At 43.8% G+C, this 23,777-nt stretch overlaps 1 protein-coding gene across 23 annotated transcripts in view; it reads left to right on the forward strand.

The window, feature by feature from the left end:
- FRMD4A (FERM domain containing 4A) overlaps positions 1-23,777 on the forward strand; it is a 586,106-nt gene that overhangs the window by 306,863 nt on the left and 255,466 nt on the right. For 2 of the 23 annotated variants that reach the window (XM_070601137.1, XM_070601135.1), the window contains exon 1: positions 2,746-3,333. The exons of 20 other annotated variants lie outside the window; for them this stretch is intronic. In XM_070601137.1, coding sequence (XP_070457238.1) covers positions 3,175-3,333 — 159 coding nt within the window. In that variant the 5' untranslated portion in view covers positions 2,746-3,174. Of the gene's footprint in view, positions 1-2,745; positions 3,334-23,777 lie in introns of those variants that run through there. One more of the 23 variants, XM_070601136.1, reaches the window with a different exon arrangement.

A 23,777-nucleotide genomic window follows, 5' to 3' on the forward strand; every position in this document is an offset into this window, starting at 1 on the left:
CTGATTTAGAGTCCCCAACCCTGGTTGCTTCCCAAATGTGGAACCGCAGGACCAAGACTTGGGTTCTACTTGTGACGTCCCCCTAGCACATACAGTGGGCGAACATACAGCCACTGACCCAATCCTGCCAACAAACTCAATACTTAGACTCTTTTCACCCAAACATTAGCAAAAAAGTCTCAGGAAAGGAGGGGCGATCCAGTGATTACTCTAAATTATGTCTTCTCCGTATCTCAAAGGGTGTTCCTCACCCTTTAGACACCCAGGAGGTCACTGATTCCTTACTCTTTAAGTTTCATGATCTACGGTCTAAGTGGCAAACTGCCTAGAAAACCCCAATTTTCTGTTATTTTTGAGGAAAGAATAAAGAAAGTGAATAAAAGGAGTTGGGGGTCAGTGAGACAAATCCAGGTCATTTGTTGGCCTGCTGAGCCCTAGCATCATGTCTCAGCTCCATCACAATGTTCACGTGGCCTGGGCAGGTCACTCTGACCCTCCACGCTGTGACTTCCTCCTCTGTGAAATGAAGGTGTGTACACACACACAGATGCACATGCAGACACATACAAGACACAGACACACATGCACACACAGACACACAGACACACACATACTTATACACAGATACACACATCCATACACACAGAGACACACATCTGTGTCTAATTGCTCTGAGAACTATAAATCACTTTTAAAAGCGGAGAGCATCATGGTCAATGGTAGTAGTGCTGTTTGCACGCACAGCCTCTCGGATGCCGTTGGGGAAGCTGCCCTGGGAAAGTCTAAACCAGCGACCTGATGTCTGGCGCAGAAGCAGAGGTATGGCTGGAGAGATTGCACCAGCAAAACCAGGCAGCATTCTCTGCTGGCACTTGGGCACGGTCAGTCCCTGACACTGTGCTTCCACGGGCTCCAAGACACCTGTGGCATTGCCAGGCTCAGACTGCCGGCTCCAGGGCAAGTCTCCACAGAGGTTGTCCCTGTCCCATGGGTCGTAAAGACCAGGGCAGTTTGAATTCTTGCTCTTCTTGTTGCTCTCAGGAATTAATATGTTTATATTCCGGCATGTTTTTAAAAAGCTTAATATGGCACCTTTAGACTCAAAAGAGTCCCAGACCATAAGCTAAATATATATTGAACATATTTTTAATTTTTAAAGTCACATTATTTAAGCATAGAGTAAAACAGTGCCTTTAAAATTGTCCCTATCTATTCCGTAATTACATGCTTTGGATAAGAGCCTGGTTCACAGCCAAAATCCCCAGAGCATGGAGAGCATGAGCTCGAGGACCAGGCCGAAACTATGATGCAGCTTGTTTTTCCTTGAAAATACCAAGGCAGTTACTAATGTTAATAGAGTGGTCATTTTCCAAGTACTATTTGCTTTTTAATTTAGCTTCTCTTTCTTTCTTTCCTTCCTTCCTTCTTTCTTAAGTAAAACTATCTCCATTGATGAGATGTTTGTAGAAAGACAAGATTCCTTAGGACCTCCCACGTTTTATGACAGGTATATGGAAATAAAGGAATAATATATAGGAATGAAGGTATGCAGAGTGTATGACTCATAGAAAAATAAAACTTGTCAGAGAAAAGTTTCCATGAAAATGGGCTTCCCATATTAATTAAATTAACTCATGCGCGGATCCATAGCAGAAAGAGAAAAGGAATTAAAAGAAGATGATTTAGAGGAACACAGATTTTGAAATGATCTCAAGAGTTTCCTATTATCAGTGGTGGGTAATGTCCTTGAATTACCTGATCACGGTAAGTGCTCCTAAAAGAAAAAAACTAAAATCAGCTGCATGCCACACCCTGTGTCATCGGTTTTAAGTAGATCACCTCATTTAATCCTCACGACAACCCTGTGATTCCCATCTTACAGGTAAAGAGATAATCAGAGAAGTTAATTAATTTGTCTAAGATCACACAGTAAGTGGTAGGGCCACATTCACACTCAGATATGTCTGACTCCAGTCCATTCCAGTAGGTGAGTTATGCTCTACTACTTTTCCGATGCTATTAAAGGTTCTAGGTGAAGAGAAATGAATAAATAAATGGGAAGAATGCACAGAAGGCACACTGGTTTTTCAGGGCCACGCAATGAAGATGATATAAGACTAAACGCATCCCTTCTCTTAACTGTACAAGCTGGGTTGTGACTGGATCCTCCTCTGCCTCTTGCCTCCTCTTCCTACTCTGGAATCTCATCTTTTGGTACATAATCTATTGAATTAGCATGCAGATGCCCTTCTGAAACACAGCTAAAAATAATCAAAAATCAAAACAACTTAATTGACCTCTCAAGTAGCTGTGCCACGTTTAGCTGGGTGCCCTTTCTTGGGTTAGGGTCCTCACAGGGATCATCCAATCTGTCATCCAATTGCAAGAGCTTTTGTAGGACATGAGCCAGCCTGGGGAAAAATGAGATATGATCTTTTTATCTGTTTTCTCCACTTTCCTCCAAAATCGTGGATACTGGTACGAAATCTATCAGATAAGTCTTTTCACAGCCTTCTCATTCTAACCTAAACTTGGGAAAGAAAGTGCCTGAGATTTTACACATTGCCCACAGAAATAGCAACTTCTCCAATGTTGATAAAAACTTGGGCTTTTTGCTTTGCCATGCTGCAGCTCTCTGGTTCTCGAGGTTTTAGAGGGTCAAGAGAAGAGATGGAATGCCTTGGGAATGTTGGCAGCGGAGGCCTCAGCGACTTCCCCTTTGCTGCTCACCCTGGACGGAATCCCGGAACCACGAGAACTCAGCGATGACTCTGGCTTCAGGCTCTTCCCTAAATTCTCTTCTGACCTGCCCCCAAAGCCAGCTCTGTGTCCGCGGCAGTCCACCAAAAGGGAGGGATGTGCGCTTATCTGCAGGCTAAAAGGCTTATTTTTACCTTGTCCCTGGTGAGTTCCCAGAGACAGGGAGAAAATATTTTGATTTAGGAGCCATTTGCTAATCCTTGAGTGAAAACAGTCGCTGAAGATTAGGGAGGGTAGTGGCGAGGGAAGGTAGGGGGAGAGGAGAGTGGAACGAGAGGAAACGGAGTTATTTTGACTGCATTTTTTCCTTGCCTGATTAAATCTTAGTGACATTTGAACTTTGTGTTACTAAGAGAACACAGCCCTGGATGTGGGGCCTGGGACCAGAAGCGCGAAGGCGGGGCTGGAGCTGGCATGGCTGCGGGGCCCCTTGGCTCCGAGGACCTGCTGTGTAGCTGGGACCGGCTGATGTGGGAGCTGACTTTCCGGGCGCTGAGGACATGCCGAGGGGGGAACCTTCGGGTCCTGCAGCTGATGTTGAGACCATGGTGCTTCTCCAGGGCTGTCTACCAGGTGGGACCTGAAACTCCTCTTACTTTTCTTGGCAGCCTGAGAAATCGGTGGGGGATGGTGGGGAAGGGGTGTAAAGTATTGTCACATGTTTAGGACTAGGAAGCTTGTTCGAATAAATGGGGGGAGCAGTTAACATCAATTAAGCATCATCTTCTAGGCACCCAGCACCGTGAGAGGTGCTTTGTAAGCAGCGTCTAGTTGAGTTTTCCAAACAACTTGATAATTAAGGTGCTTATGTCACCATTTTTGAGACGAGGTTGTTGAAACTCAGAGAAGGATATACGTTGTTCAAAGTCACCCAGCTGGCAAATGTCAGAGCCTTGTGATTCAACCAAAGTTTTTCTGGCTGCAAAGATGAGGATGCTCTTTCCATGAGTTCCTTTTCCTCTCACGAGAGATGCTGTTTTCTCATGGTGTGTGTGTGTGTGTGTGTGTGGGTTGGGGGTGGTAACAAGCTGGAAGGAGCATTTGGCTGTGGATCAGGAGGCAAGAAGGGAAGAACACTGAGCAACAATATCCAGTCTCTGTCCTCACCTTCCTGTCCCTTGGGTGGCTTACACGGTGGCCTCTGAAGTCAGATGTTCACACACATCCTCTTTTTCTCAAACGTAAGAAAAAGAGAGAAAAATTTCTGCAGGAGGGTGGTCATTCTGAGTTACCTGGCTAGGGGTGCATTGCGCTTAAAAAGGAGGAGAGGAGAGCGTCTGCTTTCCTTATCTGTCCATCTGTCCAGACTGGTGGTGTTAAGCCAGGTCCCTGCTTGCCCCGGGACTCAGTCCTGACAGCCCCAGCCCAGCCTGAGAGCAAGGAACCAGACTGACCCAGAGGCGAAGTAGCTGGGGGGGTTCTTCCCTGACCTGGTTCTTGAAGGCAATGTCACTAGCTCTTCCTCGGTTGACGGATTTTTGTAACCCAGTTTATTTCACTAAGTCAACTGGAGTGGTTTGGTCCTCTGTTTGTTAGCTGGCTCACCACACCGCTGGGAACCAAGCAGGCAAGCTGGCCTTTGTATTTTTCGGCGTAATTTGGCGACGTCTAATCCCTTAATGAACCATAATGGTTAAACAATGCAGGACGCTGTAGCCGCTCCTTCCTGCACCCCTCCTCGTGGAATGTCTGGATTTGCATGGAAGGGACAGCTCCTGGAAAGACGTGCCCAAGAGTGCTGAGCTGATTTCACGGAGGGGCACTGCCCTCCCAGCAGCCTTGCTCCGACTTCTTCATTTCCCCATTGGCAGACAGAGTGAAGACCATTCGAGTGCTTTCTGGAAGTGAGATTTTTTTCCAGAATTCTTCTGTTTGAGGAGCACATCCCTATAGTTTTCCTATAAACAGCAGATGTGTCTGTAATGGATCATATATAAAAGAAACTTGAGAGAAGTCTTCCCAAGTTTGACAACAATCTGAAAAATTTACACTGCAATGTTTCCAGTGACGAATTGTGAATCTGAAAGAACTCTGGAAAAAAATCTCCCAGATGGGAGATTCAAGCAGTCCCGTGGTTGGTTTGTCCATCCAAAGCTTTTTCTGAAACCTTGGTTTACAGTCAAATCTCAAAGAGCTTGGTGTTTGGGGGGTTAATTCCTTAATGAAAATGGTTCTGTCTTCTTAGTCATTGCTGTGATTGTGAATGAGTTTGAGGGTCCTGACTCCTTACCTCTGTCCCCCACTTTCCTTTCATCTCCTGTTGTGTTCTCTCGTGTCTCATGAAGTTATGGAAAAACCAAGCTTCTAAATCGAGTAAGCAGGGTGGGCTAGCCCCACCTCAGGGGGCTTTTTGAGGACTTTCTATAACATTAAAGTGTAGCAAAGAGAACGTTGAATTATTGGCCACCAGATCTGGAAAAAAAATTTGTTCCCGCTCAATCTCAACTCAACTCACCAGACATTTACTGAACAGCGGTTATGGGCCCAGCCCCTGGTGGGCCATTGAAACTCAAAGGCTAGTCACCCCTCGTGCTTGTCCACGGTCCTCTGGCCGAGCAGGGCTGGTCAGCCCCGGAAGCAGATGCCTGTAACCCACACAGCCTCATCTGCAGCCAGCAGAAATTCCCACAGGTGGGTCTGGAAAGCGGTTGCCGAGGGGAAAGCTGGATGGCAAATCTAAACTAGTTGACCGATTTGGGGGCCAAGTTGACCAGTTAGCTGTCTGCAGAGCAAAGTGGAGGGGCTGGGAGAAGGTTGAGAAGCCAAAAGCAGCTGCGCTGGACTGGGGGTGGTCTGAAGGAGTTCCAGACGAGACTCACCATCTACCGGGCAGCTTTACCTACTCCCAGCCCCCATTCACACTGGCAAGCAGAGTTGGTCTAAAGAAAAAAGAAAATCCTGGCCATCCTCAGGAGCTCGCAGCCTCCTGGGGAAGAGTCAAGAAACCTAATGATTACATTTCGATAAATAGAGTCTTCCAGGGAAGAGAGAAACTAATTTTGCTCCAGGAAAACTTGACCTTTGTCTCGTAGCCTTTTCTTTCTCTTATAGAGTGTGAGTAATAGCTTCATAGCAGAGTAAGGATTCAATAAGGGGATATTTGTGAAAGCATGCAGCAAGTACTAAAGTATGTGCAAATGTGAAATGCGGGTTTTTTAAATATACTGTATTCTTACTGCTTTTTATCTTAGGAAAAATTCATCAAGAATGTCTCTATCAGTGATAGGGGATTAATGGCCGTTGTTATGTATTTTGTTAAGGCAATTGTCTAGGAGAAACTTCCTGTGTTTCTCCTTTACTCTCACACTACTGTCACACTCACAACACTTGTGCCACCAGAAGTGGGGCTTTTCCACACCAAGCAATTCTGACGCTAACTGCCTGGAGTCAGCACAGACCCCACAAGTTAGGGGCTCAGTCCCACAAGACTGCCCCCACTGCAGACACCAGTCACCAGTAGGAGGTCCCCAGGTTACCCACAACTTCTGTCCTGACTTGGCTACAAGTTGGAGGTTCCTATGACCACCCCCTTGGACTTAGTCATTTAGTTGAACAGCTCACAGAACTCAGGGAGACGCTTTCTTATGTTTGCCAGTTTATTGTATGATAAAGGATGCAGATGAACAGCCAGGTGAAGAGATGCATAGGGTGAGGTCTGGAAGGGTCCTGAGTGCAGGAGCTTCTGTCCCCATGGATTTGGGCTGCACCACCCTCCAAGCACGTGGATGCGTTCACCAACCCAGGAGCTCTGGGAACCCTGTAGTTTTAGGATATTTATGGAGACTTCACACATGCATGACCAATCTTTAACTCAATCTCCAGCCCCCTCCTCTTCTCAGAGGATGGCGGATGGAGCTGAAACTTGCAAGTTTCTAACCATTTCTTGGGTCTTTCAAGCCCCATCCAGACCCACCCAGAGTGACCTCATTAGAATAAAAGACAGTCTTATCACCCAGGAAATTCCAAGCGATTTAAACACCTTGTCAGGAACCAGGGTCAAAGACCAAATACTAGAAGAAAAGATGCTCCTAGTGCTCTGATCACTTAGGAATTTACAAGGGGTTTAGGAGCTCTGTGTCGGGAAGTAGGGGCAGAGACCAACAGATGCATTTTCTGTTGTTTCATAGCAACGCTTTCATGGTTTCCAGCCTCTCCATTGGCTAAAGTGATGGCTGTCAATCCCTGGCTGAACTTTAAATTCAACTGGGAAGCTTTTAACACCGCAGTGCCCAGGCCCAGCTCCTGAAGATTCTGATTTAATTGACCTAGGGCCTGAGTGTTGGGAGGTTGCGCGAGTTTTCCAGGTGATTCTAATGTGCAATCCATTCGGAGAGCCCTCGAGCAGAAGGAGCCTAATTCTACTGTCGGGTAGTGAGCAGAGGTTTACAAAAACCACACAGGCAGCAACAGAATCACTGGAGGCCACTTTGAATCTATATATATGTATATGAATTTCATAAGCCCCACCTTAGACTTAATGATTGAGAACAGCTGAAGTTAAGGCCTGGCAATCTGTATTCTTTACATGTGAATCATGATATTAGTAGGAACTACTAACAGAGAACAAAAAGTGTTACGTGGACCCTAAAATTGAGGGTCATGAGTAATGACCAGACAGGACTATCATGAGGATTAACTCAGATAGTTCAAATTATGCCTACTGCTGGGCACGTACGAAGCATTCAATAAATGTTAGTTGCCTTTATTGTTATTGCAAGAATGAGCAAGAGCACCTATGTTACCCCAGACGAAGAAGAGGGTCTGATTTGTTAGCGTGGCAGTGGCTTTCTCTAGAACAGGACTCAACTACAGCTCTGGAGGGAAGCTCTCCTCGCTTCCAGATCCCCGTGACCCTCCCAAACAATGGCTCCGGGTGTCCTGCAGCCTTGCACGCAGCTCCAGTCTCTTCTCTGAGGAACTTCCGTGTTTCTGAGTACTTTATCACATTTCTCTCCCAAACAAGGGTTAACTGTGGAGCCTGAAACTTCTATAATCAGGGGTGGGGAAGTCTTAAAATGAAAATAATTTAAAAAATTATACCAATTTAGATGTGAAAGGAAAAACACAACACATTACAAATGTGAGAAAGCTGACAAATATCATATGCATCACAAAACCAGAGAAATGACCCAAGTTTATTAATTAACTGCCTAACACATGTCTATTATACATTTTTTCCTACATATCTGGACTGCCGACTCTGGTCTCTTCTTCACGAGCCGATGACTTTGAGTATTTTCTACTGAGAGAGAAGGGGCAGATAAGTTGGTCTTTCCTCTAGCATGGCTGATCAAAATTTGTCCTTTCATTACTGTTACTTTTGTTTCAGACTCACAACGTGTCATTGAAAATATTGTGCAAATTTGTAGAATTGTTGTCAAATCCGAAAAGCCTTCTCTCAAGTTTCTTTTATATATGATCTATTATTGAACTTACTAGCTATTTATAGTAAAAGTACAGGTGTGTGCCTTCTAAACACAGGAATTCTAGAAAACTCAATTGCATTCTATTTCCCTTGATAAAGAAAAAATTATATGGTGCCATTGTAATTTGTATGTTGCATATTATATACTCCTGACAGGGGAAAAGCTTCCAATTTTGACTAGAGGTTATAAGAACAAAATCCTCTATTGATAATTTTGCTGGTCTCATGTTGGAAGATTGCTCCACACACGGGCTTCTGGCTCCTGGAGTGTTAAACCCTATTTGTCCTATGTGGATGTCACATACCTCCACTGCCAGGTGCCGTAAGAGGTACTAATATCTAAGATCTCACTCCATACCTTCATGGACAAGGCAGTTTGAGGAGTACAGCTGGAAGCCATTCCTACCATGCAACAGCCCATTTCCATCTGTTCATAGATGGAAATCACTGTGAATCTCATACATGAATCCTGCTAAATCCAAACTACATGTATGCCAACCCAACTTCCCCTTAGCCGAATTCCAAAAAATGCCCAAGGTGATTCCGACGCTACCTGATCAAGAGAGGAAGTTTAACAGAGGGGAAGTTGTCGTGGAAAGAGACATTGGTTATGACTGATTAGAATTACAAATAGCTCAATTTTGCAAATATGACAATGTGCACATTTTGTTAGGAATTATCCCAGAGACCTGGGAGATGCTCTAAGAAGTGAAGAGTCATCAGGTCTAAGCTTCATCATCTTCACGAGGAACCCACCTCTGTACCCTCCCACCCTACCCCCCACCATCCCTGGTTGTGCAATATGAACCATAGGAAAGATAAAATAAATAAGATGGACAACCTGAATGATTGCCGTGCCATAAATTGCTTCTGGCCCCAAAGATGTGGAAGACATATGTGTGGCATATGTGAGTCTGTTTTAGATTATTATTTTTTTAAGTTGGACGTCAATAATTCTTTTTTTCTTTTTTTCTATTTTGGTCTATTTGTAGAAACTGCACCCTTCATGAGAGTTGTCAATTTTGTTTCTCTTTTCTATTTTCTAATGCCCGTTGAACAAAGCAGAAAGAAGCAACATACCTGGTGTTCCTGAACTTTAGATATATGATATATCAGAGAAACTAGGAGAGGAAAATTGTCTCAGGGCACATTCCCACCTTCTTTCAAGAAGTACCGTCTCTTACGTTGTGTTAAAATCTTCTGTGGTTCACCCATCCCTGCTGTTTCTAGAAGGAAATACAGACCAGTGGCTAAAGTGACCACATGAGAGTCAGGAATTTGGGGAGAGTGCTTTTTTTAGCTTATATTTAGCAGTTCTAACCCAAGGCTCTAACACTAGCTCTTTGTGGCCCACAGAGCCAGGCCTGAAATGACCTGTATACGCTACATTTCCCACAAACACTGTAAGAAAAACAAGGCGCTAAATGAGCTAATATATGAGATCGCCTTACCATCCCAAGATGGGATTTGTAGTCACAGAAAACGGTTTGTGTGTTTTCTTCTTAGTAGAACTCGTGACTCTGAAATTGAAAGGTTCTAGAAACATGAACTATTTCGAAACTACAACTTTATCAACTGTCTGTATGACTAATTATAATGATGTCAGGGGTAAATTCTCCTAATGACGAGCAATTCCTCTAAAATGAGATTGGGTTTTCAATGATTCATTTGTATCTTCTGAAACAGCTAATACAACTGGTCTGGGATGGATAGATGATGCCATGATTCCAGCAAACGTTTCCACATGTGGAAAGTTAAGCTTTGATTCTCAATTTGCTATTTTTGCTGTTCCCCTTTCATCATTTCGTTATGACCATGTATGTTTTCAAAGGGCTGGGCCCTTGGTACCGTTTCATGCCCACATATGGCATGGAGCTCAGCCTTTTCTTTGATGATCTACAGTACATCTTATGGTTCAAGGAGAAAAAAAGGCTTGCACCAAGAACAATTAGCAAATTTATTAGATTTCTTTTTAACTTTTGCAAAGTCTGAGCATTTGTTTGTTTTAACCTTTGCTGCCACGCATTACAGCTGTTGGTTCCTGTCAGTAAAGGATGCTATGTTTGCATTCCCCCCAGTGTGCTTGCATGTCACACACCTTGTCTTTTGCAACAGAATCTTCTCACATTGACATGGAGTCATGTCTTTGCAATAGGATCAGAAGCAAAACTCTCATTCTTGAATTTTCTAATTCTTGATGTGGACCATATTTGCAAACAGTGTAAGAGCTCAGTTTTTACTTTGTTCATAAAATATTTTTGAGTCTGACATGGATATGTTTTCATCCTCCTTGAAAGTACTTTCCTGGTTCCAGTGAGAAAATACTACTTTGGAAGTTTAAAATTAGCTGTCAGTTACTATATCAACCATGTCTCACTTTTTTTTTTTTGAGGAAGATTAGCCCTGAGCTAACATCCGCTGCCAATCTTCCTCTTTTTGCTGAGGAAGACTGGCCCTGAGCTAACATCTGTGCCCATCTTCCTCTACTTTATTTGTGGGATGCCTACCACATCATGGCTTGCCAAGTGGTGCCATGTCCGCACCTGGGATATGAACCAGAGAACCAGGCCGCCAAAGTGGAACATGCGCACTTAACTGCTGTGCCACTGGACCGGCCCCCACCATCTCTCACTTTGAGTCAGTCTCTCCCAACATGTGCTAATCTAGATGGGAATCAATTCAGAATTTTAGCTTTTGACCAACATCAAACTCTCTTTGAATAGTGAGTGCTTCTAGATTTCTACTTGGGGCCTGGAGATGGTAATCCCATTGGAAGGAGAGTAGCCAGGGTTTTACTTAAAATGCATGCTTGTTTAGGGTTTCTTTGGGTGGGACTGATGGAGACTATGCGGGATCTAATTTCCCTGCCATTGCCTTGAAAAAATGATTAAGTAATTGGAGAATCTTTGCCTAATAGCCTTGAAATGTCCTATTCTTCACAAACTTGGGTCTTTTCAAAATCCCATCAACTAAGAGACAATTTTGCATACTTCCTAACTTCAAGAAAAACAAGCATGCGTATCTTTTTATAGTTTACAGAGTACTTTCAAATGCATTCTCTTATTTTCGATTCTCGACACGCCTGGGAGGTGTTATAAATAAAGAACCACATTGAGGCTCAGAAAAGGTCGTGGCTGGCCTTCTGTGGGGACGGATCTCAGCAGCTATGCTAGTGACATTTGTTCTGGGGCCATGATGGGCTATGGCAGTGCCAGCTGATTGAGAGCTGTCTCTTTCAACAGAGTCATTTGGAAGAGGATGGCTAACAGCAGCTGCTGAAGCCGAGGATTCCAAATGGTATTTCTAGCTTTTACAGTGAAGCCGGGTAGAGTATATGTCTGCCTCAGCTTCTCCATTAATTAGGTGAAGATCATTCATTCATCCGTTTCTTCACTCACTCGTGTGTTGATTCATTCATCTAACAAATAATGAATGAACACCTGCTGCTATGTGCCAGAAATTATGCCAGTATCTGGAGATGGGATGGTGAACAAAACAAAACGTGGTGCCCTATTCTTATAAAGGTTCCGTTTCAATGGCGGAGATCTGACAATCATTCATTCACTCAACAGTGTTAATAGAATCGTTGCAGAAACTCATGGGAAACTAAAATTGGAGGTCAGTGCTTTGAGGAGAAAGGGACCTGGTGGCCTAGGAGGGTACCCAGGGGAACTCACCTGTTCTGAGATGTCAGGGAAGGCTTCCTGAGTAAGCAATATACAAACAGCGATCTTAAAGACAGGTGGGGTTAACTAGGCAAAGGGAGTGTCAGGATAGGCAAGACTAACACTATATACTGACTCAGAGTTGGGACAGCAGACAGGAGGACAAGCATACTGAATTTCTTAGGGTGAACAATCACGTGTCCGATAAGTGTAATGTGTTTTACATCATTTACAATAACGGTGACCGTGCTACTTGACCACGGGACACTCTTCACTAAGCATTGTCCTAACCCACCACTGCACCTGGTGAAAACCAGCTGGTCTATTTTGGAAGCCTCACCAACCAGCTTCAGCTGGAAATTTTCTTCATTCTCAAGGGTATGAGCTCATCCCCACAGCAGATGGGTTCCCAATAAATGAAGATTATGCAATCTGATTATTTTTGTGTCTTGCTGACTCCCCTTGGAAGACAGAAATGGAGAATGGGTCTCCATCATCTTCCTAAATTAGAGGAGAATTTCCTCCTTGTGGCCCGCAGATTGAGAGAAAACATGCAGTTTAGAACTAGGTGGCAATTCCGCCATCAGGGTCCACTAGCAATAACTTGTTCACTGTGAACAGTCCATTAATTTTTATCATAGGGTACATCAGTTAAAGTAGCGTGGGCTTCTGCAGTGGATGCCTTGGCAATCCTAGTGACTTACAACAGAAATTCACTTATGGTAAGTCCAACGTGTCCTCCTTGGTAGACAACCTTCCATGGGATCTTTCAGGGTCATCCTATAACTCTGTCCTCCTCCGGGGACTCAGTGGCCTGGAAGACAGAGAAGGGAAGCACCTTTCAGAGTTTTTTATCGGTCTGACCTAGAAACGGTGTTCTTCCCTTTTCTTCACACCCCATTGGCCAGAACATTTACATGGCCAACCTAACCGCCAGGGATTCTGGGAAGAGCAGGTGGATGGGCAGCTGACCTGGTTACCACAGAGGGTTAGCTTAGCCCAGGTTAAAGGTATGTGCCCTGGAGTCAGAGAATTAGGTATGAATCCCAATTCCCAGACTAAATCTTCTTGTCTATAAAATGGAAATAAGAACTCTTGAACGAGCCATTGTATGGAAAATACTTAATCCAAGCCTGATAAATAGTAAGTACTCAATAGTGTCAAGCCATTATTATCAACTTACTCCTTTGCTACAACATATAAGCAAATTTAGAGATATCTTATCCTTTTGTATCATCTCATCTAAGAAATGAATGGGGATACAAAACAATATTCCTTAATTTCTCAAAGATGAAAAAAATCCTTAATTTTCCAAAATTTGTATAGGATTATTATCCATGGGCCTCCTTTAAGTTCCCAGGAGAAATTTAAGGAAGTCTTTTGACAGACGGTTTTGTCAGGACATAAACAAACTGTGACCCAAGATGCTAAGTAGGCCATTTTGGTGTCTGGGGTAGCAGATGCCGCTGGGGATTCACAGCTGAGTGAAAGTCACAAGGCTAGTGGTTCCTAGAAATCTGAAGGTCCCTCTGTTTTCTCCTCCCTGTGGAGCCTGAATCCCAGCGCCGGGGCTGCTTCTCCCACACCATGCGGCTCTGCTTCTGCTACCCTAAGCCAGCATTTGTTGTGATTTCCCTGTTCTGGGGCAGCCCCCACGGCTTTTCCACAGCGTCTACCAGTCTGGGCCAAATAACCTGCCATTTATTTTCTCTCTTAGCCAAGTCAAGGGTGCAGGGCACACCCAAGCATTTTCTGAAAAAGAGGAAGTGCTTGTTGACATTCAGCCCTGGGGGGCAAATTGCAACTGACACCTTGTTTGAGGACTCTGATCCAGCCATGGCAGCAGAAGGACATAAAGTGCCAGCTCTCACTGTGCGCTCAGGGGTAGGAATGGAGGACACAAAAGAGGTTTGTGTGGGCTCCTTTGAACAACTGATGTTATATTTAGCTTGCCTCCCACGCCCATGAAGCCCTAGGTAAATCCTTGGAAAAAATTGGCTCAGCTATTGTGACACAACCTGGCCTTTCTCTAAAAGGCCTCTGCAGGAGATTCAGAGCATCTCCACTGATGATATCAAATCTGGACCACAACAGCAAAAATCACTGCTTTTGAATGTGGGTAGACATTATCAGGCAGCCACTGGTGGGGGGGTGGGGGAGGGCTTGCTGAGAAGAAGGGATCCAGAATTCCAGCCAATGCCATCTAACAAATGACCCATGTTTAATCCATTGTATAGAATAAAATACTTGGAGAGCTGGGGAATCTTGTTAATTTAGAGTAATCCCTTCTCTTCTGTCAAGGCTACATCTTGACCACCCAAGAAAACTACTCGTCTAGACTGGTTACAACTATACAAAGTGAAATAAATTAAAGGTGGTTTGTTTAGTTCTGTTCAGCATGCTTTACATAGACATTAATTCTCCCAATGATCCTAAGAGGTAGCCATTATCATTGCTCCGTTTTACAGATAAGAAAATAGAGGGGCCAGCCCCATGGCATAGTGGTTAAGTTCATCATGCTCCACTTCGGTGGCCTGGGTTCATGGGTTCAGATCCCAGGGTCCAACCTACACCACTCATTAGCCATGCTGTGGCAGTGACCCACATACAAAATAGAGGAAGACTGGCACAGTTGTTAGCTCAGGGCAAATCTTCCTCAGAAAAAAAAAAGAAAGAAAAAAAATGGAGGTAAGGTCACCAATCCAAGGTCATGAAGCTCATAGGAAACCATCAGAAGCGAGATTTGATGTGGCTGTTCATCACTGTATTTGGTAATTGTAGAAAACACCAATTCACACACTGCATTGTTAGCCATCTACCAGCAGGAGGTCCTTCCTGGTGCTTGCCCTTCACTCCACTCCCACAGCCATTTGAGCAGAGTCTCTGGTCTGCGTGGCTTTGGCATATTTGGTAATCCTTAAGATACAAGTCATTGGGTGCCTTTCTCTCTCTTCTTCTATAGCTACCTATCTGAGTTTCTTTGTTGTGTTTGAGATTGAAGGATAAAAACAAAACTGTTTCCCCAAAGACTCTTCTGAAATACCCACTTCTGCCTTTAAGCCTAGATTCTATTGCTTTGGTCTAGGTTAGAGGTACTTGATAATAACAGCTAACAGTTATTTAATGCTTGATATATATGTACTTCACATGTTTACACTGAATTCTCAAGGCAACCAAATGAGCGAGGTACCATTAATGTCCAATTTTATACACAAGGAAACTGAGTCACGAGGCACTTTACGTCACTCACCCAAGATCAATCAGCTAGTGAGCTGTGGAGCCAAGACTCAAACCCAGTTTGCCTTCAAAGTTCAGGGTTTGCAGCACTCGGCAATCTGGCCTCCACGGGGTCCTATGAGAACGTGCTGCCTGCGAAATCGTATTCACGGGATCCTCACATTATCTCCTTCCTTCTTCTGTTCTAGTTGCCAGCCCACCATTTCTACAGCCACGTGAATCATAAATGCAAGGATCTCTGATTCGTTTCATTGCTGTTTTAATCAAACATCAAAGATTTCTTGATTGGGCCTGGTGACACGGTAGTCACAGAATCCCGCAGCTCTAGGGCTGGGTCTCAGTTCCACCGCCTGCCAGTCAGGTGATCATTATCTTGTTACTGAATTCAGTTTCCTCCACTGTAATGTGGGCTGTAACATGGGCATAAATAAGACCTCAAAATTTCCTTGTAATAGTGAGAGATTGCAGGTAAAGCTCTTAGCACCATGCTGGTAAACAGCATTCAATAAAGGGTAACCATTGCCGTTGTTAACATTTCTGTTTTACATTTCAATCAACAAACATTTATTGAGCTCCATGCCAGTTACTGTGCTAATACTGAGAGAGAAACACAAAAGGACAGGATAAGGTATTTGCTACAACTTTCAAAGCAACTGGGTAAATCAGGTAAGTAGGAAGACGATAACTAGCAAAGCATAGAGGGAGACGATAGAGGCCAGGTGAGAAGTTCAGATAAGAATACTGTCGAATTTCAGAGGAAGAAGGGACTAGAGCTCAGAGCAGGATTCAAGGAGGAAGATGAAGAAAGGATAGGATTCACGTAGGCTGGAGGAGAGGGGAGGGTTTCCAAATAGAAAAAATAATGCAAGCAAAGGGCAAAGGTGGGGGGGATGGAATCTACACTGTGTTCATAGTTACCATATATGATCAACCTTCTAAGTGGCTTACAGTTCAGAGAGAGAGAGAGAGAATGAAAGAGACAGTTGGGGACCCAAGAGACACAAGGACACAAATAGGAATGACTGGAACAGGGAATTGAAGGCAGAAAAAAGCTAGTGATTTCCTCAACCCTATGAATTCATATTGTAGCCAGAAATAACATCAAGGATTCCCGTTCCCCAGCGAGATTCTCATTACGAGACCCTGTGCTTTCCCCAGCAAAGGAGGGTTAACACCCCCTGCATTTTCTTTAGACTCTGTTTATGGTAAAGTACAAACCAAAAAGAAGTGTGAAGGCTCATAAACGTAAACAGTTGGGCAGGACAGCCTCTCAAAGGAACCTGTCTATTTGTTGAATCTTTCAGCTTCGGGACAGATTCCGCACACATCTGTAGAGTCAGAGCCATCGGCGGCAGAGAGGGCCGATCCTGTCATTAATAAACTGTTTGGGTTACCCTCTGGTTCAGAGCCTGCTGACTTTTCACGACTTTCCAAGCCAGTTATTTAACAAGAATCTCCTGAGCAAGCAGACACTTAGTTCTCAGGCTTTGAGGAAGTGCCTGCCCGGTGTGGGGGCTGGAGAGAGGATCAGAACTGAATGTGGAACTCATTGTGATTCTCAGTTTTCAAAAATGCTCAAAATCTCCTGCTTTCTGCCCCTCCCAGGCGTTTGCTGAGGGCCAACACTGGCGAGTAGCCTTGGCGTATTTCTTGCTCCTCTGTCCCTGTGCTGTTCTCCAAATTGTGAACGCTGCTCAGAAATTCAAGTCAATTCCTTTGAATCTAAATTTAATTCACAGTTTTCTGTGCCACCGGGAAAAATACACAGACTTGCATCCACAATTATTGTCTTTCCCCTCAGCTAGCGATTTTATCTTTTTCCCGTTTTCTTGAGATATAATTGACCTGCAGCCCTGTATAAGTTTAAGGTGTACAGCATAATGATTTGACTTATATATATCGTGAAAGGATTACCACAATAAGCTTAGTTAACATCCACCACCTCATATAGATACAAAAAGAAAAAAGGCTTTTTTCCCTTATGATGAGAGCTCTTGGGATTTACTCTCTTAACAACTTTCACAGATACTGCTCATCAGTGTTAACTATAGTCATCATGTTGTCCATCACGTCTCTAGGACTCAGGTATCTTACAGTTGGAAGTTTGTGCCCTTGGCCCACCTTTATCCAGTTCCCCCTCCCCCACCCCCTGCCCATGGTAACCACAAATCTGATCTCTTTTTCTATGAGTTTGTTGTTTTGTTTTGCTTTTTGGATTCCACATATCAGTGAGATCATACAATACTTGTGTTTCTCTACCTGACTTATTTCACTTAGCATAATGCCTTCGAGGTCCGTTCATGTTGTTACAAATGGCATAATTTCCTCCTTTTGTATGGCCGATTAATATTCCATTGTGTATATATACCACAACTTCTTTATCCATTTACCCGTTGATGGACTCTTGGGTTGCTTCCAGGTCTTGGCTATCACAAAGAATGCTGCAGTGGGCCTGGGGGTGCAGCTAGTGACTGTAGATGAGCCTAATGGTGTACCTGAGATGAGCAGAGACCTTGGTGTCAGACTGATAGAGGTCCAAATTACCTGTCTCCTTCAAACACAGGTCCGTCCTTTGCCTGTGGCATGAACTTGGCAGGCTACTTGGTTGTCCTGAGCCTCAGCTTCCTCTTCTGTAAAATGGGGTGAAAAAGCAGTTTCTTCCAGGACAGTTTTGAGAACAAGAAATCCCACCTAAAGCAGTCAGCATATCGTATAGCACATATGAGGTACTCCACAGAGAGTGGTGGTTTCCTTCTGAATCCTTTATTCATCATTTAAGCACTCCTAGAGATCTAGCCTTGCCAGGAAGGCCCTTTGCAGCAGCTTTAGAGATGAATTTGCAAGGGCTTGAAACAAAAACCACCTTCGTATTTTTCACATGCATTACCAATTTCAAACCGAGAATGGAAGAATCTGGAAAATATAGAAATATTCTTTGTCCAGGCTGCTTTACGTAGATCAATGTCCTGCTCCCTCTCCCAGCCTTGACTGCTAACCAACCCCCCTCACCTGCCTTGCATTTTGCTTTTCTGGAAGCCTGGGTGTCTTTACATATGGAACATAGTTTCTCTATAGGTCCTTTAATACACTAGAAATTCCAAAACAAAGCAGACCCCGGCAGGGCATTGGTTCCACGTTGGCAAATAAGCCTGCAATTAGGCGCCACCTCTGGTATTACAGTGTGTTTTTAATTAAGGAAGGAAATGCAACTCCAGACTTCAAGGGTTAGCACCTAGCCCTATGCTAAAGGCCCGCGGGCTAATGGACAGCTCATCTCAGAGCGGAGGTACCTGGAGCCAGACAGATCCCTTTCCACCCCTGCTGTCCGTCAGCCCCAGCAGCTGCCGGATCCTTCTTCGTGCATTTGCACTTCAGAAAGTTGGGGTAGGAGAACGATGGATCACCCTTTAACTGGCATTTAAGAGCAGAATTATTAAAATCGGGTTGGATGACTACCTCACACAATTGAATATGATGTATGCTTTGTGAAGATCCTGTGACATTTGAAAAATGGGGCCCATCCCAGAAAGAAAATTGTGTCTGTGGCTAAAAGAATTGAAGTTGATGTCCTTTACTAGAAGAAAATTCAAATTGCTTTTAAAGACAATTTGCTGATTGTTTCTAGCCTACTTCCCATCTAAGGTCTCACAGATTAAAAGGGTGACAATGACTCAGGTTTGTGTGGCAGTCCTGCAGTTCACATGGGCGCTCTGGGATTGTGGGTGTGGGGTTTTGTACCCATGCCCGCAGGTCTGTGACATACTCTAGGCGCTACCTCGGAGGAGCTTTGCTGATGACCCCAACCATCACACAGGCTGCCAGCAGGAGGGCACGGGGACATGCTGCCAAGGGACTGTGAAACCAGTGTCTGGGGCCATGTTGTTCATGTGACATCCCTTTCCCGTTACTTGGACAGCCAGACACTGAGCACAAGAGGAAAGTCTGCTTAGAAAGAGAATTCTACTTTTATTTTTTTCTGTAAAAACCCATCCCAACCTCAAGAGAAGCAGCAAAGACTGAGTGGAGAACTGAAAACTGCACCCGTTTTGGTCTGCTTCTGCCCTGACGTCCTAGCACAGTGCTGGATCCTTCATTTTTGCTTCCCTTTTGTTTTCATAAAGAAGGAATAAGGACCCGCCACTGCCCTGTGGTGATTCTTTACAAAGCGATCCTCTTGGGTGATTATGAACGGCTGAGTTCTTAAATTTCACAAAGGGTAAAAATAGCTGATACTGCAAGAGTAATGACAATATGCAGTTCTTTTTTTTCTTGGGAGAATCCTGCCAGAGCTCACTTTAGAATGAAAAGGGAAATGTCGGAAATTTACAGGAAAATGTTCACAAGCTAATGGTGTGTGAGAACAAAAACAGGATACCCAGCTGTTCTAGCAGAGCAATTTCCATTTCACAAGGGGAGAACATCTATAAGGAAGAGTCAGGTGGAAAAGGCCATTATCATGAAAGTAGGCACCTGTGAATACTCCCTATAAGGCAGGTACCAGCTATTTGTTCTGGAGACATTATATAATTTAATCCTCACCACAGCCCTGCCAGGCAGTGACTGTCACCACCATCTCCATCTGACATATGAAAACAGTGATGTTCTTTGCAAGGTCCCTCGGTAAGAAGTGACGCAGCCAGAGGCCAGACGGTGGTGCGGCTGCTAAATTCACACGTTCCGCTTTGGTTGCCTGGGGTTCACCCATTCAGATCCCAGGTACGGACCTATACACTGCTTGTTAAGCCATGCTGTGGCAGGCGTCCCACGTGTAAAGTAGAGGAAGATGAGCATGGATGTTAGCTCAGGGCCAGTCTTCCTCAGCAAAGAGAGGAGGATTGGAGGCAGATGTTAGCTGAGGGCTAACCTTCCTCAAAAAAAAAAAAAAAGAAATGACAGAGCCAAATGCAAACCATGGCAGGTGCTTCTAGAATTCACGCTCTTTGCCATCATGCTGTAATATAGCAGTTATTTCTGGGAGTGGAATTACATTACAGATACATTTTAACTTCCTTTCACTTTCCTGCATTTTCCGACTTTTTTTATAATGAGCATATATTACCTGAAAAATCATAAAACAAAAAGCATATACAAAGAAGAAAAAAACCATATACATTGTAAAAAAACAAAAAAAATCACACTTGCTCTATCTTGGAGATGTTCATTTAAACCAGATTTAATTGGCTCTAAAACAAGTCACTTCTAATTTAAGGTGAAAATCTTAAAGAACAACTTAAGAACTCCAAAACTTGAGAGAACAGATATTCTCACTTACTACTTCTCTGTAAGATTTTGATCATATGACCTGATCATCCTTAATGTTTTCCTATCGGTTAGGATGACATCCCCCGCCCCAAACTTGGCCAGCTGAAGCTCTTCACATGCTCTTTTTCTCACACCTCTTTGAGTAGCTTTTTCTAGAAACTCTCCTCTGCTTCTTTCACCTTCCATGTTTCCCCTCTATGGTTTCCTCTCAGTCTGCATTCAAACTTAGATCATCCCATCTATCCTTAAAGACAGTTTTCTCAAGCTTCTACAGTCCCAAGACAGCATGCTAACTCTCTCCTTTCTTCTCTAGGAACCATCAGGTGGAATACACAATTCCCAGAGCCCCCACATCCTCACCACCCACTCCTTAAACCCTCAGAATCTCAGCCTCTGCCCCTAAGTCCCTGTTTCCCTCAGAAATCACCAGTGACCATTCACTTGTCACATCCAATGCCGGTTTCCCATCGTCCTCAGCGTTTCTGTAGCTTTGATCACCTTTTCGCCTGGAGGCGCTCAGCAGCCTTGGCTTCTCTCTCCCTCTGGTCTCCCCCTCCTCTTCCTTCTCAGCTTCTGTTGCCAGTTCATCTTGCTCCTCATTCCACCTAAATGGATAAACCCAAAGATCAATTCTCAGTCTTGTTCTCTTCTCTCCGTAGACTCCCTTTGACTCTTGGGATTTTTTTAGTATCAGTACGTTCACGGCATAGTTTATCCTTGACTCTCAAATATATATATGGGAAGCTTACGCTCTATTGTGCAAGAGAGATAATAACTAAACAAATAAGCAGAAGAAGGTCATCAGGAAGTCTTCCTAACATGATGACATCATGAGACCCAAATGATAAGAAAGAACTGGCAAGCTAAGTTCTAAAGGAAGAACAGAGCGCAAAGAGAAGAGCAAGTGAAAAGATCTTGAGGCAGAAATAAGTGTGGCCTCTTCCAGGAAGGGAAGACAATATGGCTAGAGCATGGTGAGCAAAGGGAGCGGGGAAGGAGTGGATGGAAAACTAGACTTCTCTCTGAAACACTCAATTCCTACAGCACTGGGCAGCTCCGGTATTATCATCATTCTGTCTTGAAATAGCATTACTGACATCATGTCTTGTATCTCCTACTGTAGGCATCTCGAATGGAAAGATCAGATCTGACTTGTTTTTCTATCCCCTCCAGCTAGATCCACACAATATTAAATTAGTTGAATTTCAGTGAAGAGATAAGAGAAGACAGAAATGAAATCTGTTGAGAATCAGACCTTCCCCAAGTTAAAACCAGCCTTTGAGTCACTCATCAAGATGGTGCCAGAAATAACATCACACTGAAACGTTAGTAATATTTAGCCAGAACAACAAAGGCAAGTGTCCTTTTCTAGTTTGCCTCCGCCTGCCTGGGAATTTAGCATCCCCCAAAGTCACTCATCTGGGACAAGATTTTAGGGCGTGTGCATGTTTTTCATCTCCACAGGACCAGCTGTGGGTGGAGGAGAATTTCTAACACAAGATAAGGTCACACTGAATTAACCCACAAGATTCTTTCCTGGGGAAGTCGGCTACATGTTGCAAAGTCCGTAACACTGCTAATTAAAGAAACATTTTCTGAGATGCTGGGATCTCTCATAAGAAGTGTTGACTCTCGATGACATGAAGAATGACTAGCATCTTATTTCATGCATTCCAAAGAGAAATCTACACAGATGTGAATGTCTGCTCTCCGTAACCATTGCTTCTGAAATAAGACTCTGAGAAATCTCAGGAGTTTAGCTTGGAGCTTGGTGTCGGAAAACCTAGTGAAAAGGGAAAACATTCTTATGTTTCTTCTCAACTCTCAATACCCTGCTACAACACTACTTCACTTCTGACACCAGATGTTTGGGTTTTCCACACGTCAAGCAATTCTGTGACACCAGAGGGGTGTCCTACAATTCAACACTATTCTGACAGTGTCTACCTGGAGATAGCGTCAGATCCCACAGGTTAAGGGTTCAATCCTAAAAGGCTGCTCCCAGCCTCAGATGCCAATCAAAAATCCAGGTTGTCACCTACATGTCTGAACCAGCTATAGATCGGAGGTTCCCACGACCCCCTCCTCTGGTTCAATTAATTTGCTATAGTAGTTCACAGAACTCAGGAAATCGTTTTACTTACTAGATTGCCAGTTTATTTTAAAAGGATATAACTCAGGAACAGCCAAATGGAAGAGAGGCATAGGGCAAGGCATGGGGAAAGGAGAGCTGAGCTTCCGTGCCCTCCCCAGGTGCACCTCTCCCAGCACCTCCACATGCTCACCAGTCCAAAACCTCTTGAAACCCAATCCTTTGGGGTTCTTATGGAGGCTTCCTTATGTAAGCCGATTGATTAAATCTTTGGCCGTTGATGATTGCTTCCACCTCCAGCCCCTCTCCCTCCCTGGAGGGGGAGTGTGGGACTAAAATTTCCAACTCTCTCATCACACAGTTGGCTCCCCTGGCAACCAGCCCCCATCTTTAGGGTCTTTCCAAAAGTCACTCTATAACATAAACTCAGATTTGTTGAAAGGAGCTTGTTACGAATAACAAAAGATACCTTTATCACTCTTAACACTTAGTAAATTCCCGTGGTTTTAGGAGCTCTGTGCCAGGAACAGGGATGAGGACCAAAAATATTTTTCTTATTATAAATCATACTATCACACCCAAGTTCAGTTATTATCAACTTGGTGGAACTTATTAACTTCTAATGTCACTTTCCCACTCTGGGCCTCAATGTCCTTATCTACAAAATGAGGATTTATAAACTCTATCCAGTAGGGTTGATAGGAAGATTGCAAGCTTGTGAAATTGCCTTATAAGTCATAAGAGGTCTTAGAAAATGTAAGTATGTTTGAAGCTTTTAAAAAATCTTGGCAGTATCAATTCTGGTCTTTATGTGGGGCTGCAAGGACAAAAGATTCCCAGACTTCCTTTTGATTAAGTCTGGCCCTAGACACGAGCTCCTAGGACCCAGGCCATATCTTCCAACACAAGCAGAGGAATACACAAAGAAAACTTAACTTGAAGTCATGTACTAATTCCCATGTGAATGATGTAAATTGCTGTAAGCAAAACTGTACCTAAAAAATCAAGTTTTAGAAAACGCAAGCAGAAACCTTTTCATTTAGAACATGGCAATAGCTTCTCTCATCGAGTCTCGCATTCCGGGGTCAACAACTTCTTGTGTCCTGTGCGTCAATGGCAGACCTGTGTTTACTGAGTGACTCGGTCTTGAAAGAGAAAGGCTTTGAAAAGTCGTTAAATAGTGATAGAAGCCATTTGAGTTTGTGTTTTGAATTGTATTTATTGAACGAAAGATTTAATTAGTACTAAAAATGAGCAACATCCAGTTCCTACGGCCCAGTGAGTAGCCATACTTTACGGTATCCATTTATTGCAAATGTCATAAGGTGTTTGAACA

This window comes from Equus przewalskii, chromosome 30, assembly GCF_037783145.1.
Source record: "Equus przewalskii isolate Varuska chromosome 30, EquPr2, whole genome shotgun sequence".
NCBI classification, from domain to species: Eukaryota; Metazoa; Chordata; class Mammalia; order Perissodactyla; family Equidae; genus Equus; species Equus przewalskii.